At 41.0% G+C, this 14,957-nt stretch overlaps 3 protein-coding genes across 8 annotated transcripts in view; 1 reads left to right on the top strand and 2 right to left on the bottom strand.

The window, feature by feature from the left end:
• LOC118432527 (protein Hook homolog) overlaps nt 1–1,507 on the bottom strand; it is a 24,793-nt gene extending 23,286 nt beyond the window's left edge. For 4 of the 5 annotated variants that reach the window (XM_035844138.1, XM_035844139.1, XM_035844140.1 and 1 more), the window contains exon 1: nt 1,305–1,507. In XM_035844138.1, the coding sequence (XP_035700031.1) occupies nt 1,305–1,343 (39 nt within the window). In that variant the 5' untranslated portion in view covers nt 1,344–1,507. The remainder of the gene's footprint in view (nt 1–1,304) is intronic. The other variant, XM_035844142.1, reaches the window with a different exon arrangement.
• A 119-nt stretch (nt 1,508–1,626) lies between these two features.
• Nucleotides 1,627–8,130, top strand: LOC118432528 (E3 ubiquitin-protein ligase RNF170-like). 2 transcript variants are annotated; one of them, XR_004833097.1, is made up of 6 exons: nt 1,627–1,929; nt 4,059–4,249; nt 5,753–5,826; nt 6,452–6,565; nt 6,903–7,614; nt 8,036–8,130. XR_004833097.1 is itself a non-coding variant. In XM_035844143.1 (5 exons), exons 1-5 carry the CDS (start codon nt 1,793–1,795, stop codon nt 7,191–7,193), a joined length of 807 nt encoding a protein of 268 aa, XP_035700036.1. In that variant the 5' UTR covers nt 1,627–1,792; the 3' UTR covers nt 7,194–7,618. The 2 variants fall into 2 exon arrangements, 1 of the variants encoding a protein (XP_035700036.1); XM_035844143.1 differs by lacking the exon at nt 8,036–8,130 and having other exon boundaries at nt 6,903–7,618.
• Nucleotides 8,131–11,449: 3,319 nt separating this feature from the next.
• LOC118432219 (E3 ubiquitin-protein ligase RNF170-like) overlaps nt 11,450–14,957 on the bottom strand; it is a 4,502-nt gene continuing 994 nt past the window's right edge. Inside the window, exons 2-5 of the mRNA XM_035843747.1 lie at nt 14,482–14,726; nt 13,883–13,950; nt 13,133–13,246; nt 11,450–12,117 (exon numbers count right to left, since the gene is read on the bottom strand). Of these exons, the coding sequence (XP_035699640.1) occupies nt 11,845–12,117; nt 13,133–13,246; nt 13,883–13,950; nt 14,482–14,726 (700 nt within the window). The 3' untranslated portion in view covers nt 11,450–11,844. The remainder of the gene's footprint in view (nt 12,118–13,132; nt 13,247–13,882; nt 13,951–14,481; nt 14,727–14,957) is intronic.

Raw genomic sequence — 14,957 nt, 5'->3', positions numbered from 1 at the left:
CACTGTTTGTTTTGCTATTGTTATGATTGTTGAAATGTGTGTCGGCGCCCTTTCGCATACGATAATCTCATTAAAACCAGTTTTTCAAGGTCTCAGTTCAGTCCTTCTAACTAATTTTCGCGGTTTTCGCGACGGTTGTAATTGGCTGACGGAAAAAAATTTCGAGCTGGCTAAAGCCCTGATCAAAGTTCATGCAAAATCCCCCTCAGCGACACCCCAGTGGGGTTTTTGGAGGGTAAAGAAGATGAAGATGAAGAAAATGCTTGCACTTACAGAGCTGGCATAGAAACAATGACACCAGAAGAGGTTTATTGTGGGAACCCCCATTTCTGTTCATGTGCAAAACAGGAGACTGACTTCATGTGTCACAGAGGAAAACAGCTGTTTAAGAAGACTGGTAACAAAATCCTGGGGTAATAGAGATTTCCTCACTTTATGCTATCATTATCATCATCATCATCATCTATATACTATATGTTCACATGTATGTGATGGTTATTTTTTGGTGATACCACTAAAAATAATTGAACTCTGGTTGGTTCCTATAAATTCCATTCGCTTCTGTACAACATTTAATTATTCTAACAGGGACATCTATATATGTAATGGGATCATAAAGCTCAGTTTATGCACGTTTGTTGACAGTTTCCTTTCTGTCATATTGCAACTGATATCAGACAATTAGTCAAAATTATGTGTCATTATGTGTGTCTTCGTCAATCATCTACACGTACAACAGTTTATTTGTCCCTTTCCTCATATCATTTCAGGTAAAAAGGGCAAATTATTGAATGGTACCATAAGTTTAAATCAACAGCTACATCATATGTAACTGCAACTTAATGAAAGTTACATCTATGCTGGGTGATAATATATCCTTCTTATCCATGGTGGCATGGTCTCTGACCTATGATTCAGAATCCCCAAATATCAGGCTTAGTTTATTATAGCATATAACATGCCAGACAGTATTTCCAAGTCCATACAAACCACACAGACAACGCTGTGTATCTGTCAAACCAAAGGTAACCCAAAATTCCAACGTTTTAAATTCGATTACGACGTAAACAAAACAATTAGGAGTTGTCTAGACCACTGTGTAGTCTCTATACTAGAGCTGTTTGACACCATGTTTTCCCTCAGTTCCTGATCACGACTCTTTATCCAGATAAAAGAACTTTGTATCCCCATATCTCGTGAGGGTAACAGATGCTCCAATTTGTTTGCAGACAGAGCACCCCCCCCCCCCCCTTTCCTCAAACTAGGCTAGTGTATCTGCCACGCAGTCACACACACAAACTTACCCATTGTACAAGGCATTCGCACAGCTCCGTCTTGTCCATGGCGATCCTCAGGGCTTCTACGTTCTTATGTCAACTCTAATGTTTCCAAATTCCGGTTAAAGTGATCAGATCATGGGGAAATTCCGACGTTTTCGCCGATCTGCGACTTTGGGAGGAAACCGACAACCCGCCTAGTACGCAATCTCTGGGGACAGTTCGTTGTGTGTCGAGGGATCCGTCTCAACATTCGGCTAGTGTGAAAAATAATCCTCAAAACAATTCAAGATTGCAAAAACATGCACACTTGTAATGATAATAAAGCAAATGTGTATATTTTTGTCAAGTATGTTCGGATCATGTGATTTTGAAACGGAAAGATGATTTAAAATGGTTGATCCCCACTATACCACGACCTAAAGGTCATGACGCATGCGTACTTGTGAAAAGATTTCTGGTGAATTCACTTCCGGATTTGGAAGCTACAGGTACGGTGTCCGGATTTCTGCGGAATGGGGGACGTGCTGGACGAGATGGGCGGTCCGGAAACCGGAACGTTAGTGGAGGGGTTCGGGGATGAGCTGGTGTACATCAGCGTAATGGTGGGTGTGATGATGGTGTCGATAGGATCCGTGCTGTACAGATGGAAGTAAGTATCACAATATGGGGGAGGGGAGGGGATGTACACGTCATGTTATAACACTTTCACTTATATCTAGATAAGCAGTGATGTATAAAAATGCCAGACATTGGAAAAAATTATCAAACTTCACTCAGGTCTTACATTTTATCTTTGGAAGTAAGCAATTTTGTGTAGCCTTTATTATGCAACATCACGTTGTTTAATATCACACTTGTCACTTCAAAGGTGGAAAGGACACGGCTGATTAAGTAATTTGTAGAATATAATCAAGTTAGCCAATTGCAGAGTGGTTGTATAATGTTATCATGTATATCATTTGAAAGATCAAATCTCCCTGTATACTGACACTTAGTATGTAGTCCAGATTCCAGCTGTGTTTGAGCCAGGTACTAGGTAAAGTGATTAGTCTGACATTGATGACGTGTCTTCTTACACTCCTAGTCCTAATTAATGTCAGAGTCGTAGCATAAAAAGTGTTGTATTATGAAAAAAGTGTTGTCCTATCAAAAAAAGTGTGGTACTATTTTATGCAAATTTACATAGTACAGTGGAAGCCAGTTAAACGCACACTTCGGGTAATTGCACGGAATCCCCATATCCCAAACCGTCTCCCATTCACTCCATTGTTAGTGACTTCGCTTATCTGCACGATAAAAAATCACCAACGCCGGATAATTGCACGAAAATTTGTCAAACATCGTCGTCAAATTGACTGAAAATGCGTGCTAAAAATCGTCAGACACGGTACAAATAAGCCGATAACGGCCATTGTGAAGTTGCTATACTGACAACATGTATGAAATTGTTATTGGGATCAAAAGAAAGCGATTTTGTGGGGTCGGCACCATGAAGAGACGCCCGCCCGCTAGAGGTTGTCAAAGCCGGCATTACGATTTGGCAGACAACTTGCTATGACATACTCAATAACAAATGTTCTCTATCTGTCCATTGTCTAATTACGTAATTAGGGTCGCGGGGAAATACTTATGCAGTGGTTTTATGTTCTTGGCAGCCAGTCGGAAACAACACAGCGACTCGGGGCCTACAGACGGACATAACACACGCCTTCGGCGGTGCAGTGCTTTAGTTTCGTGATCAGGAAGCTACATAACGTATACAGTAACTTACTTTTAGTTTCGATTTCAAGTGCATTGCAGTACGATGTTTCGTGAAGACATGTATATGACGTCCGGAGCACAACAGGTGCAGCACTACTGTAACGCGTAAATAAACTGTGCGTTGTACTACCTCCCATACCACCCCTCGGCCCCTCCGACCGTGGTGATGCGGTCCAAATGACCAACTCCGCATTATCGCACACGCCGGATAATTGCACAAAATTCACAGGCAAATTGGGTGTGCAATTAAGCGGCTTCCACTGTACCACACTTTTTCAATAGTACGACACTTTGTCTGCACTATGTGAATGCAAATGTATAATCACAGTAATTGAAGGGCTCCCATTGGCTGAGGGGTAGTGGCCATGTTCTAAGGTATCTAATATTGCTATCAAAACGTTTTTGTTATTGGGTGGGCTGACTACAATGTACTCTCTTCACATCCTTGGGCAGGATTTCAAAGAGCTAATACAATGGGCGGGGCTAATTCTAAATTTGATAGACAATAGCTTTTGAAAAGCTTTCCATTTCCACAAAGCCCCAAATCAACCCTTCTCTTCAATCTTTACTTGGAAAGTTGTTAAAATTATAACATATTCAATCTAGGTGAACTTAAATAGCAAGTACCAGGGATAAACAAGTCCACTAGCCCTATTGTCCAGGGCAAGTGAAAGTGCTGTTCGGGCAAGTGCATGTCCTACCCCACTTGTCCGATCGGGCAAGTAAGATTTTTCCATTGATTTTAGTGCAATTTTGATAAGCTTGTTACTTTTTACAGTCATGACATCAAGCAATTGTCTACAGAGAATTCCATTGCTGGAAGTGAAAATGCATATACTAGTAACAGTGACATTTGAATTTTGGGCAAGTGAAAAATTGGTTCGGGCAAGTACATTTTTTATGTGCTTGCCCGATAGGACAAGTGGATTTTAGAAAACTTGTTCAACCCTGAAGTACAATTATAGCAGTATAATCCCTTGACAACAATGAACATCCTGTGACTGTCTTCCACCATAGCCAACAGCAGGCCATGGGAACGACCATCCACCCTGACCACAGGACGCGTATCCTGGAGGCACGGCAGCAGCTGGGATTGGACGACACTCAGGGCGACAGGCAGCCCAGGTTCACCAACAACGGGCAGTGTCCCATCTGTATGGAGAGCACCAACTTTGCTGTGGAAACAAACTGTGGACATGTCTTCTGTGGTCAGTCAAGATGATGTTAACATGTTGGTAATAATAACAAAATCATGGACACATATGGAACTCCAGACTTACAAATGTATACCATATAGCAACCATGTTGACATTACAATTGGGTCAGTAATCTCGTAGAAGGCGATGGCATGAGTACCATCCTGTATAGTAACTGCTGACTCAATCTTTTCACTTGCTACAGGGATAAACAAGTCCATTAGCCCGATTGTTCCGGACAAGTAAAAGTGCTGTTCAGGCAAGCAGAAGTGCTTCCCCACTTGCCCGACGGGCAAGTAAGAATTTCCAGATGTGACCCGTTCAAATTACCACTGAGTGTGACAGCACATGGGGCTGAATGCCTGCCTATATTGACCATGTCATTTTTAAGCCAGTAGAGACATTGATTTTGTTGTTGTTGCTGTCCTTGTTTAACGTCTATTATTTCGCTAGACGTGGTCTCTTAACAAAATTGAAAATTTATGTAAGTGAAAACACATAGAAAAATGTAATTCAAATTTCGGGCAAGTGAAAATTTGGTTCGGGCAAGTAAATTTTTAATGTACTTGCCCGATAGGACAAGTGAATTTTTGAAAACTTGTCTAACCCTGTGCTAATGGATGTTCAGCAAGCAAAACGACTGAGTCAGCAGTAATGGAGGATTGTACCCAGTCTAAAAGGTCAAATGTTTGGACCTAAAATTTGTTGAGCCTGAATTTCCTTAGCCTGATTAAATCTTGCTTATGCTTATAACAGCCCAACCAACGTCCGTACGGCCACCTATAAGGCAGGGAAGGGCCAGTTACAGCTGTGGACAGCAGAGTAAATGTGTTAAAGGGACATAATGTAGAAATATGGCGCCAAAATTTCAAATGTTCTGAACTTGAAAATCTCCATTCAGATTGACATTTGCAACTTATTTCTAACTTATCTGCGTCATTTTATCACATTTCTAGTGCTTATTAACAACATCAAAGTAAGCCGCGACCAAATTCACTTACTTCCGGGTAGCCTACCGGAAGTAAGCCGACCGTAGATTTCCGAATCGACCGTTGCGGTCGCAGATCTTCGGAGCTTAGCGGGGACTTTCAACAAACTTCAGTAATGCGCACTTTGGCTCGCCGGCGAGTTGAATAAAATGGCGGACAACTCAAGCGGCGGAGGGAAGTGCGCATATTTCAAGACATCCTCACGGCTCAACAAAGTCGTAGTCATACGTTGTAAATATTGCTGTGCAGTGTAATAAGGTAGACTCAACTCATTATGTAGAGAAATAACCGAAAACAGTGACTTTAATTTTACATTATGTCCCTTTAAAGGACTTGAATGTTTTCATGTAGGAAGACAGTCAACTTTCAATCATAATTGTCTAGTTATACATAATTTGTTTTTCAACAGGTATTTAATTAATCTCTTTGCTTGCTTTATTTTGTTTGCAGGCTAACTTGTGATATTCTTATTTCATGGTCCCATGGACAAATCCAGAAGTGATTTTTCTCTATCATTGTTTTACAGCCAACTGTATTCTGATGTACTGGAGACACGGGAGGTGGCTGGGAGCAGTGGGCTGTCCTGTCTGCAGACAAACGGTGAGGACAGAAAAAAAAATTCTCCTTATTTCAGATAAATTCCAGGAGCTGTGACACTTGCACCAACCAATGCAGCTTTATAAAGCACAACAGCATATTTTCCAAAAACAGGTGTTAGGACATACAGGGTTCTACCCAGACGGTGGAATAAGGGAGGACCTCCACTGTACTCTCAGCCAGCTCCACTATACTATTTTTCAAATTTAGTGTGTTTCTTCCCTATTTTCTTTGTTAGTTTTGCTAAAAATTTTAAAATTAATGACAATTCACAGATTTTTGTGCCAAGTGGCATCACTTTTCCAGTCAGCATTGTCTGCAAAAACTTGTGAATGAGCAATGATCAAAACAATAGTCGTTTTGCCACTTTACAACAAATGAATCACAACAATATATTATACTTGTAGTATTTGACACCCTCTGTCATTGCAAAATGAACCCATTTTCATGAAAGCGCAGCGCGTTGGTGCGGGTTATTTTTGCCAGCCCCTCCACTATACTAAAAAATTCTGGGGAGAACCCTGACATAGATACCCAGAAATGAAAGCCTGCTATTAGTTTGGTGACCACAGTTCAATATGCGAAAGTTCTGACTAATAATCTGATATATTTCATGTTCCTACTTCAGGTGACTCTGTTGTTACCTCTGTTTACTGAAGCAGAGAATGGCTCAGATGACTTGGTACAGGTCGCTGGAGAGATAAACGCTTACAACAGAAGATACTCTGGGGAACCCAGGCCGGTATGTATGTAGTATATGTACATGTAGTGTTTTTGTACTGTTTCTTACATACTGGTCAATATGTAGCAGCTGACATTGTCTTTCTTTTTGAAAAATATATTCTGTAATGCATCTGCTCTGGGAGGTCTTCTTACTGAGTGCTTCCTTCACTTCGGTCATGTTATTAGCACAGTGACTTACCAGTATATGTGTGGGTCATGTTCCTATAATTGTTATTAGTTGGTTTTGAATGATTGATCAAAACCAACTTGATGATTGATCAATTCTTCAACAAACATATGAGGTGTCATTTGCCTTTGACCTCTTATCTTTGCCCTTTGCCCTTTGCCCCATCCAGCTGCTGGATTACCTGTATGACCTTCCGACCTTGCTACGCCATGCCTTTGTTGAGCTGTTCACCGTCGGAGGGCTGGTCATGATGTTTCGTGTACGCGTGTTTCTCATTCTGCTCGGTGCCATATTGTACTTCATCTCACCACTAGACATCATCCCAGAGGGCGCGTTTGGTATTCTGGGGCTGGTGGATGATGTTTTTGTCATCCTCGTGTTGCTGATCTACGTGTCAATCATGTACAGGACCTTCGTGGCCAATAGAGGAGAGTTGGGTCTGGGAGAGGATGCGGAGTGAACCATTGAACCATAATATGGTTATGGGGAGGGACAGGGTTGACAAGTAGAGGGTACATGGCAATTATGTGCAGGACCTTACTGGCCAGCAGGGGAGAACCATTTATGTTATTACTTGGGAAGGGAAAGGAGTAATCACATTACTCAGTTGTTTACTACTAACTTTGTGGCTAACAGGAGAGAGATGAAGGGGATGGACCATGTAAGATTTTGTATGGGGAGGGGCAGGGTGAAGGAAAAAAGAAACTTTTTTTATAAGTCATAAGGTAAATGAGGAGGTAAAAGCCACACTGAAGTCGTTGTGCCAAATGAATGATTGACAGAAGAGGAGAAAAAAAGCAATGGCCGAACAATTTACATCATCTGTGGAGAGGACAACCAAAGAAGACTTTTGGTTGGCTCCAGTAAACTTCATCTGCAAGGTAATGCCTAGCCTGGTTACCAAACCCCAGGCCGATCTCAAGTATCTATCGTGCAAGGGTCTGGCCGGATGGGATAGGCCTGGTTCTCAATTTTGTCCCTTATATTGGGCAAAAAACTCCACCAATAGAACAGCAGCAGGATCAGCAGGAGGTAATACACCCCTACCATGATTGGTTAAAGACCCCCAACTGTATTTTTTGAATCCATAACAGTGACCACTAAGTACCTGATTCGCTACTGTGATAGCCTGCTGACCAACTGTGGTGTGTTGTAGTTGGCTACCTGACTGTGGTGTGAGTGGTCATAAATCCTAGGTTCTCCTCCCTCTGATCAAGGGCCTTCGAGAACATTTCTACAGCCATCCCGCCATACCCCAACACAAAAGATATTTTTGAGGTTGGGGTATGGTAACCAGGCAAGGTAATGCCCTATAAGAAAAGAAAAAGAAACAGAAGAGACAGCATGTTTGACAGTGTATATACCAGTAGTACCTGAATACTGTACAATTACAACAAGGAAATGAGGGGAGGGGGGCATATCAGAGCTAGAGACTTGCAGTTGCATAGAACTTCATAGAATGTCAGAAGATAACAGATTGCTTTTTTATACTATTCCTGTTACCTTACCTGTAACCATCTTGCCTTATGAAAACCTTATACCGTATACCTTTTTAAGCATTGATACTGGACTAATAATACACAGCAAAGTGCAATAACTATCCATGCTGACAGTGGTCAGTTATGTAGAACAAACAGTACACAGTAGCTGTAGTAGAACTTAGTACCAGCATAAGGTGCCTTTTCAACAGCATTACAGTAAACTAATAGTCTCTACCAGACTCTGGATTGCTGGAAAAATCGTAGAAATGGAACAAATAGAGGAGTAAGCCGGCCAGAGGAATATAACCGGCCAGGGAACAGCACGCGATCAACGGATCTCGATCTGTTCTCTGGCCGGTTATATTCCTCTCTATTTGTTCCATTTCTACGATTTTCCAGCGATCCGGAGTCTGGTAGAGACTATTAAACTAAGAACTTTAGAAACTTAGGTCTTATGAGGAATGATATAAAATCTAATCGATCAACTCTAAGGACAAGTACATAAGTTACATATCATCATTAAGGATACCATGACATGAAGTATACCATTTACTTTTCATGTGAAACTGTATTTTTAACCAGTTTATACCAGGCTGAATGTAGATTACATTTTGCCAGTCCCAGTGTCCAATGTTTCCTCTGGGCTAGGGCTGGGTATCGGTACAGCGTACCGGTACAAAACCGTTTTTTCTTATTGGACCGATCCAGAAAAACCGGACCTGAAAAAATTAGGTGGACCGGATGTTGGACCGATTAGAAAATTAACAGATTATTTTATAAGGCATTCATACGTTTTGGCGCTTGCAGTTGGAAGAAAATGACAAGAGTGAAGTAGAGTAGAGTTTATAGTAATTTCTACCAAGTTTTACAGCCAATCGTACAAGTACAGTTAGCGTTATAGGATTTTAAAACGTCAGTGTAAGTCTAATACTCCACCAAACAGATTTCTTGGTAGTGAAATGGACCATTGGTATGAGTCATACTGCTTCAGGTCCAGGTTCAGGTCCGGACCTGGACCTGATCCTTTGGACCTGAACCGGACCTGGACCTGAATTTTCTGTACCGGTACCCAGCCCTAATCCGGATATTTCATCTCTTACCACCCTTGATCAGATACTACCCTCTGCCATCTGAAATTATATGTACTTTATAAATGTGGGTAAAAAGCTGATCTACCATGATATACTGGTAGCAATCGATTTAACCAAGTATCCATGTCAAAATTTCTGATGACATGACAGTCATTAGTGACAATCTTTGTTAACTATAACAACTTTTTTACTTGATCAAGTGTTGACATTTTGTAAAACACCTTCAGGTAAACAGAATGGCAATAACAACTTTTGTATCTAGACCTTTTAGAAAGTTTAAATAGTATGGTATACTATCAAAACCAAAGCCTGCGGTTATTGAAGAAGGGAAATTGAACTGAAAGTGTGAAATGTGTCGCAGTGAAGTCTACAACCTGGTAGTCCAGGGGTGCCTAAACATTTGCACGAACCCTATGAAATTCGCACAAATATTATGTGATACACACGAATCACTATGCGAAAACTCACGAATATTATGAAATTCGCACGAATCAGTATGCAAAAACGCACGAATATTATGAAATTCGCACGAATCACTATGTGATTCACACGAACCTTATGAGATTTGCACGATCCTTATGCCAAAAGGGCGGCCGGGAGGAGGCATGATTTTGAGTGTTTCTACCTGTGATATTTATATTTCAAGGTATGGAATGGACATTTACCGTCACAAAGACGTATTTAATAGCCTATGAGCTACTGTTTTGCTTCATTTCCGTGTGTTACATCGTATTTTCCGTCGCCGCCGATCGAAGCCGCCATCTTGAAAATCCCGCTCCGTCTGTCACGTGACCCCGTCAGTGGTTGCGCAATTTCGCATAAGGTTCGTGCAAATCTCATAAGGTTCGTGTAAATCACATAGTAATTCGTGCGAATTTCATAATATTTGTGCGTTTTTGCATAGTGATTCGTGCGAATTTCATAATATTCGTGCGTTTTTGCATAGTGATTCATGTGTATCACATAATATTCGTACGAATTTCATAGGGTTCGTGCAAATGCTTAGGCACCCCTGTAGTCTGTAAACCTGACCATGGTGAGCAGCAGCTTTTTGACACAAGGGCTGACAGGAACAATCACCTGCTTGCAAGTGTTAAGTAATAGTAGCTTCAGCATTGCACTACAATGCAAAACTGTTGTCTGAAAGAAGGAAGGCATCCTTATTAAGGGTACTCTCATAGTGATAGAAGCACCTTGGAGGAGCAAAATATTGCTACAAACTGACAAAGTGCTACTGTGTTTATGTTGAACAGCAGCTTGGTACAAAACCAGCCATGATGATCAACAAGATATTTACATCTTTATTCAGATAGTTATTGATATATATTTATATGTTTTGAGGAGTTAACATAAATGTGTGGAAATGAGGTGACATACTGATTCAGTTCAATGTTTGTTAATTGCTATGGCTGCTGAGCTTAAGTTGTATTTATTTAGTGCTATGAGTTTCTTATTTGAAGTGTACAGTCAGAGTTATATTTAGTATTCAAATTATCATAAGTTGTACTTAGAGAAATGACTCATTTTATTGAAGCCTATGATGGGACTTTATGGTAAGTTAAGAGAGAGAGTTAACCTGGTGTGGCTGAAAATAATTACATTTGATGTATGTTTAGTGCAATTATTTTGTGAAATTAAAAGTGAAACCATACATGTCTGTGTGCTTCTGTCACTAGAGTGAGAGTGTCAAAGTTAAAAGGAATACACCTTTCTCACGCGGCGGCCATGATAGATCTAAAACGAGTTCAATGTGGCAATCAAAAGGCTGTCCATCATAATCAGCAGTTCGACCAATGGTAGCCTACCAATTAGGAAATCGACCAGTAAGTGAATGGCTGCAAATTCGTTAAAAATTTGCATTATTATGTTTTTATTTTGCATCTCTTAAGGGACCATGGGGTCAGTCTACACTACTCTAAATTGCTACATCTTTCGGTGCATAACACTTCTTGTAATATTTATTATTCTATCTTATATCATGAAAATTTGTGTGGTTTGGGGGGAAACTAAATGGGACCTGATTTTAGAAATAAGTTTTGTCTGTTTGCCTCATTGACCTCGTCTTCGATCTATCATGGCCGCCGCGTGAGAAAGGTGTATAGACCAGACAGACATCACGAGTCCTGGATGAATATACATACGTCATGTACTTTACTGTTCAGAATAAAAAAAGAAGGCTGAAGATAAATACGGACCATTTTGTTCATACATTATGTATAGCAACAGAGACATTCCAGAAGTAACTAATAGGTGAATAGCAGGAAATGTACATCAATAAATGCATATCTGTAGGCTATACTCACTTTGTTTCACAATTCTTGTGAGCTCCTTAGTGTTGACTATTTTCAGACAAAAATCCTTGAAAAGGCAAAAGCTGAAGCATTTCCTGCATTTTTTCTCACCAATAAATATTCGCAGACTATCAACTAAAAAAAAACCTTAAATAAGATACAAGTAATACTCTACCTTTGCATGCATTGAAGGTGAAACAAACAGTTGTCCCAACATAACTAATAGCTTATAAAATGATTCAACATTATTAGTCAACTTCAATTTCTGCTACAATTCTTCTATAGACGTTGGACACATAAATCAGCAGGCGTATGACAACGTAGGCATCATCAAGGAGACCAAGTGGCCCAAAGAACATCTCAGGGAGTAGGTCGATAGGTGAGGCCAGGTAGAACACACAGGTGAGGAGATAGACAGGCATGCGCTCCCAGGTGAGGAGAGTGAAGAGTCCCCCCACTGTGAACATGTCTCCCCACACGTGGCGCAGGATGGTGGGCAGGTCACGCACAGAGGTGATAAACTGGAAGGGAAAATCCGTGAACAGTTTCATCAGGTTGGTACGTCACTGACTAAAGAGACTCTTTTTATAATCTCCGAGCAGATCCTACGGTGCCATAAGATAGTATCAAAGCTGGCCAAGGATCATAGCTGGCCAAAGGGAGTAAAATGGGCACCGGAGATCTGCCTTCACTGGAACAGGGAGGAGCATTTCTATTGAATAAAGGTGTCTCTGCCCCTCCCTGTGCCATATTAACAGCTACACAAAAATCCGAGATGCTAATGATTTTACGAGCAATTTATTTCTTTATTGGGACAAGTTCATTGACCCGCGCACATCCCTGTAGGAGATCCGCGTCAAACAGGAAGGAGGGCAATTAACACCTACACAGCAAGCACAGTTTGATTAGGCAACAATTGGATGTTAATAGCCTTTTGTGAAGCCGAATGAATGCAGATCCTACGGTGGGATGTGTACTATATTATGCCACCGTGGATCTGCTTGGAGATTATCTTTTTACACAACCATTGCTTTATTCTCACCGACGTTTTGGTGACCGTCTGTCACCTTCTTCAGGGCAATTCTGACTGGGTCACATTGTACTGCAGGACAGGTGTCGCTGCTCACAGTCGATGAGAATAAAGCAATGGTTGTGTAGAAAGAGTCTCTTTTATTTTGTAGGGAAAAATGATTGATTGATTTATGGTAGATAAGGGCTGTCTCCAGGACCTGTCCCAGGACAGAAATTTGCTTGTTGGGAAAGAAAAGAAATATTACCCCATCCGTACTAAAAATCTGAACTTTGCTACATGAGAGACTGTTAAAAATCTACAAAAGGAGACAGTCCTGTGATAAAGATAAATTCTACCATGCTGAACTACCAATACTGGTAATTCTAACATCCAGTGTGACTTAACTGTCAAATATCTGTAAAAGCTATACAGGTACCAAGAATACAGAGATGTGCTCTTATTCATCTGATTTTCATGAATATTGTATTACTTGCCCAGATCTAGAAGCAATCAAGACCACCTACCCCTCTTGGCTCCTCCAGGAATGCCCTGTTATACTGGCTGACTTGTTGACTGACAGACTCCTGGTCTGGAGAGCGGAGATCCTCTTCACTAAAACACTTCATCAGTAGAGTGACCTGGGAGGGAGAATAGATCAAATGATCAGAGCAACCTAAGAGTAAAAGCAGTCTGAAGTAGACAGTGTAAATTAGTGGTGCGTACCTAAAGCCCGGACTTGGAATTGGACCTAAAAATGTTTAGGTCCAAGTCCCAAAAAAATCTAAATGTCCAGAGCCAAGTCCGGACTTGCAAAATGCAATCTGTCACTTATATTCCCTTTTTTTGTTCTAAACCATCTAAAACCTTCCATAGACAGTGAAATTTGGACTGGAAAACGACAAAAAACATTTTGTGTTTACACTGTCTGTATATAATTTTCATGTATTTTTCACATTGCATTTCAATTCATGCTAACGTGAAATTTTATATGCATCATTCTCCCTCCCCCTCAAAAGAAAAATGCACATAATATGCAATGATGGGTTCAGGTCCGGACTTAAAGTCCGGACCTGAACCTGAACTGCTGGACCTGAATCCGGACCTGAACCTTAAATTGAGTTTAGGTACGCACCACTAGTGTAAATGTCTCTCTAACCCAGAGACCAACACAAACTTTGTGTCATTGAAAGGGATATCCTTCTAGCAGGGAGAAAGAAAACATGCCGTACAATAAAGGAAGGGTGTACAGTGTGTTATCTTTTCTTAATACTTACAGACTGTCTGCAATAGGGACATTTAACAGGTCTGGTTGCTCTGTTCCAGTATGTCAGGATACATGGGCCTGCAGGGAGAATAACGACACATGAATTGATGGATAAGTCAACAAAGGAGTGAATAGTTAGAAAGACCAGTGTATGATATACTAGTAGTGCTGGTTAGGGCTGGGTATCGGTACAGCGTACCGGTACAAAACCGGTTTTTCTTATTGGACCGGTCCAGAAAAACCGGACCTGAAAAAATTATGTTGGACCGATTAGAAAATTAACAGATTATTTTATCAGGCATTCACACGTTTTGACGCTTCCAGGTGGAAGAAAATAACAAGAGTGAAGTAGAGTTGAGTTTATAGTCATTTCTACCAAGTTTTACAGTCAATCGTACAGGTGCAGTTAGCGTTGTAGGATTTTAAAACGTCAGTGTAAGTCTGATACTCCACCAAACAGATTTCTTTGTAGTGAAATGGACCATTGGTATGAGTCATACTGCATCAGGTCCAGGTTCAGGTCCGGACCTGGACCTGATCCTTTGGACCTGAACCGGACCTGGACCTGAATTTTCTGTACCGGTACCCAGTCCTAGTGCTGGTTCTTACCACAGAAGACATGTCCACAGTTGGTTTCTGTGGCTAACTTGGCTCTATCCAGACAGATGGGACAATCGTAGTTCACTGCTGGGTCCCTGGGCCGGCTGTACTCTGTGCCTGTTGGACCAGTTTGGTCCTGGTTCTGTCTGGTCTGGTCCTGGTTCTGGTAACCACCTGTTGTACCACCTGCAGTACCAGCTGCAGGGCCAGGGGGAGCTTGAGGTAGGCTGTTGATATACTGGTTGATCTTCTCCCTACGTAATACAACAAGCATTTCACAAACAATTGTGAGCATCAATACGACAATAGACAAAACTACAGTAACTGTCTTGAATGAATGAATGAATGAATGAATGAATGAATGAATGAATGAATGAATGAATGAATGAATGAATGAATGAATGAATGAATGAATGAATGAATGAATGAATGAATGAATGAATGAATGAATGAATAAATGAACGAACGAATGAACAAACGAATGA

The sequence above is a fragment of the Branchiostoma floridae genome, chromosome 15 (genome assembly GCF_000003815.2).
Source record: "Branchiostoma floridae strain S238N-H82 chromosome 15, Bfl_VNyyK, whole genome shotgun sequence".
NCBI classification, from domain to species: Eukaryota; Metazoa; Chordata; class Leptocardii; order Amphioxiformes; family Branchiostomatidae; genus Branchiostoma; species Branchiostoma floridae.
Note: the sequence above shows the minus strand (reverse complement) of the source record. Positions and strands in the feature narration are given on the sequence as shown.